This window comes from Gavialis gangeticus, unplaced genomic scaffold (genome assembly GCF_001723915.1).
Source record: "Gavialis gangeticus isolate Ggan-Ray unplaced genomic scaffold, GavGan_comp1, whole genome shotgun sequence".
Taxonomy (NCBI): Eukaryota; Metazoa; Chordata; order Crocodylia; family Gavialidae; genus Gavialis; species Gavialis gangeticus.
In genome coordinates, this window is record NW_017729024.1 from 8,383,725 (window position 1) to 8,386,608 (window position 2,884).

At 46.8% G+C, this 2,884-nt stretch overlaps 1 protein-coding gene across 2 annotated transcripts in view; it reads right to left on the reverse strand.

Moving 5' to 3' along the window:
• Window positions 1-2,878, reverse strand: part of ARSK (arylsulfatase family member K) — a 54,840-nt gene extending 51,962 nt beyond the window's left edge. For both annotated transcript variants that reach the window (XM_019516876.1, XM_019516875.1), the window contains exon 1: window positions 2,795-2,878. In XM_019516876.1, the coding sequence (XP_019372421.1) occupies window positions 2,795-2,815 (21 nt within the window). In that variant the 5' untranslated portion in view covers window positions 2,816-2,878. The remainder of the gene's footprint in view (window positions 1-2,794) is intronic.
• Window positions 2,879-2,884: the final 6 nt, after the last annotated feature.

Below are 2,884 nucleotides of genomic sequence, written 5' to 3' on the forward strand. Positions count from 1 at the left end.
GTCTTAGTGAGAAAATTCTTCCTTGTATCTAACCTAAACTTCCTGTGCTGCAACTTGAGACTGTTGCTCCTTGTTCTGTCAAATGTTTTCTTCATGCTTACCAGGGACCTGCTTCCCAGCTGAGCCTCTGGGTCCACACCCAACCTTGGTCGCTCAACCTTTTGGCCAGAAGCTCAGTATACAAACCCCTAAGCCACAAAACAAGACCCACACAAAACAATCTGTTTAAAATGAGAATGTTTCAATGCATGGTTTGACTTTTTGCCTACCCCATCATAAACTTAATACATTCAAAGCTAACAGGGCCATTATTTAAACTGTGCACACAGCAAAAAACATTTCCTATTGAGTTCAAGGTTAAAAAATTGCTTAAGCCATATTACCTATGTTGGCAAATTCATGAAAAAGCAGCCTATGCTCAGCTGTTCAGACCTCACTGCAGAGAAGACTCAGTTAATCAGTTGTTAGTCAATTCCTGGCTGCTACTAAAAAACCGTCAAATGGGGGCCTGCTTGTTAGCGGTCAGAAAGTTGACTAGATGCTGTTAATTTCATCAGTGCTTCTCTCTTTCCAGCTCTCTCTGTTGCTGCAACCATAAAGCTGACCCTGCCACAAAGCACTGATGGCAGCTGAGAAGTACAAAGTTGAACAACCTACTAAACATGCTAGGTATATAGATATAGCTATTTGCCAAATACACCTCTAGTTTAAAATGCCCAGTGAGCGTACGTCATGTGACAAGGATAAAGAATGCAAGAATCAGTTGCTTTCTTTTTAACACTGCATGAGAATCTTTATTAGAATAAGACAAACATTATTATCCCTAAAACTCACTCTCACATGATTTCACTGCAGAGCTTCCACCTTGAATCCACTTCAGAATATGCCTGACTTTCTGCAATAGATTTCAAGTAGCACGTGTACAAAAGTTTTAGGGTTTCTTTTTGCTAGGATCTGACCTTGTTTTTGTTTGACTAGTCAGTCTCAACGCATGCAAAACTAAAGGCTTTTTAGCCTCTACAAGATAACTTCTTTAAAATAGACACAAAAATTCCCTAGCATGTGAGTCACAGTAAAGAGCTCTTAAAGACACAAGAAAACATCCAAGGCTCTAGGGGAAGAAAAAAAAAAAAAAATCAAACAGATATAAAGAAGAATATCAAAAGAACTTAAGTGTTAATATGTAAGATAACTGAATGGTAAAAATCCAACTCCTGATACTTTTGAAACAAGCTTTTGTTTAACCAAAAAAAGGAACTTAATACAATGTTAAACATAGATGTTAATGTTATATTTTACATCTATGCAGTACACACACAGAAATGGTCATATTTTTTTCTGCCGTTGGCTTTTCAGTAGTTTCAAGAAAGAAAAATCTTCCTTTGCTTTATGTGCATTCAGTATTTGTGCCACGCTATGAAGCCTTTCAAATACATGGGGCCAAATACTAATCTAAACTATACTGGAGTAACTCTGCAGCAGATTACTACAGTCCCCTAGGAGGAAATTAGAGAACAAATAGAACCAAAGCCTAAGAATTTATTACGAGTATTTGTTTTAACATAGTACTATACCTAGGAGCACTAGTCCTGGAGCAAGACTCCATTATGCTAGACACTATACAGATACAATATGGTTATTGGTTCCAAAAAGTGTACAATCTCAGTACAAGACAGAAGATAACAGATGGATATGGTAATCAAAAGGGAGGCAAAGAAACAATGAGACCATGGTGATCAGCTTGAAAGTGTTATCTTCCATAGCCACAAGCACAGCGGTAGAGAATTTTAAGATGGGATTTAACAGAGAACGTGTTAGCTCTGCTGTGGTTGTGGAGCTGTGTGTCATTCCCTGCCCCCCTGCCCCGCCCCACTCCCCCCAGGGGTGAGAAGCAGCCTGGGAGAAAGCAGATAAGTGACTGTTTGAAAAGTTTGAAAACTCTGTCAATGGGTTGGTAAAGCTAGCATCAGGGACAGCTCAGAAGCAGGACGACAAGCTCAAGAGCTGACAGATGCCACGTGACAGGCAGGGAAGGACCGGCTGCCTGCAAGCAGCTGGCATTTGATGCAGCAGAGAAAGGGGAGTCAGGAGCAGAACCCAAATTAGGTCCTGATGCAATCAAAACGACGGGTTACAAACATTATCCCCGCAGCAATGCTTTAGAGGCAAGTGGGTCCAGGTAAGGGCCTGGGCTAAAAAGGTGTCACCAGGACCTTTCAGACTTCACAGGAGGAGAGCTATAAAGTACCATCACCAGCACCAAAACAAGTACAAAGAGACAGAGGCCTCAGGCAGGTGGAGGGGCAGACTGGCAGCAGCACCTCGGGTGCCTGCCTGAGGGATCCTGCCTCAGCCTGGGTTGACCAGATCACCTTGGGAGATCCCTTCCAGCCCTGCTTGTCGGTGACTAGTACAGCTGAAGCAACTGCCTGGCAGCACAAGCCAGGAAGGCGCCAGGCGCCCACCATTAATGCCACCCACTGCCCGGAAAAAAGGAAGACATGAGAGGCAGCAGCAAGCCGCTGTGTCCGAGGCCAAGCCAGCCCAGCCCCGTGTGCGCATGGGGCGCGCACAGCACCGACTGCAGGCACTCAACCTCCGGGCCCGGCCCGACACGCGCGAAGCGAAGCTCCCGCCAGTGCCAGCCACTGCAGCCAGCGGAGGAGAGCAGGCAGCTCGAGCTGCCCGGGGCGCCCCCCCCACGCCCGGACCCTCGGTGGGGGAAGGGGGTGGAGGAAGAGGCCGAGACGTGCGGGGAGCGGGAGCCCCAACAGCCGATGCTCCCCGCACTTACGAAGGAGTCGCTCGTCACCATGACGACGCTGTACGGCCCCCGAACGGCCCCGGCGCGGGGGGCCCTGCGGCCCACGGGCCGCGCCCGCAC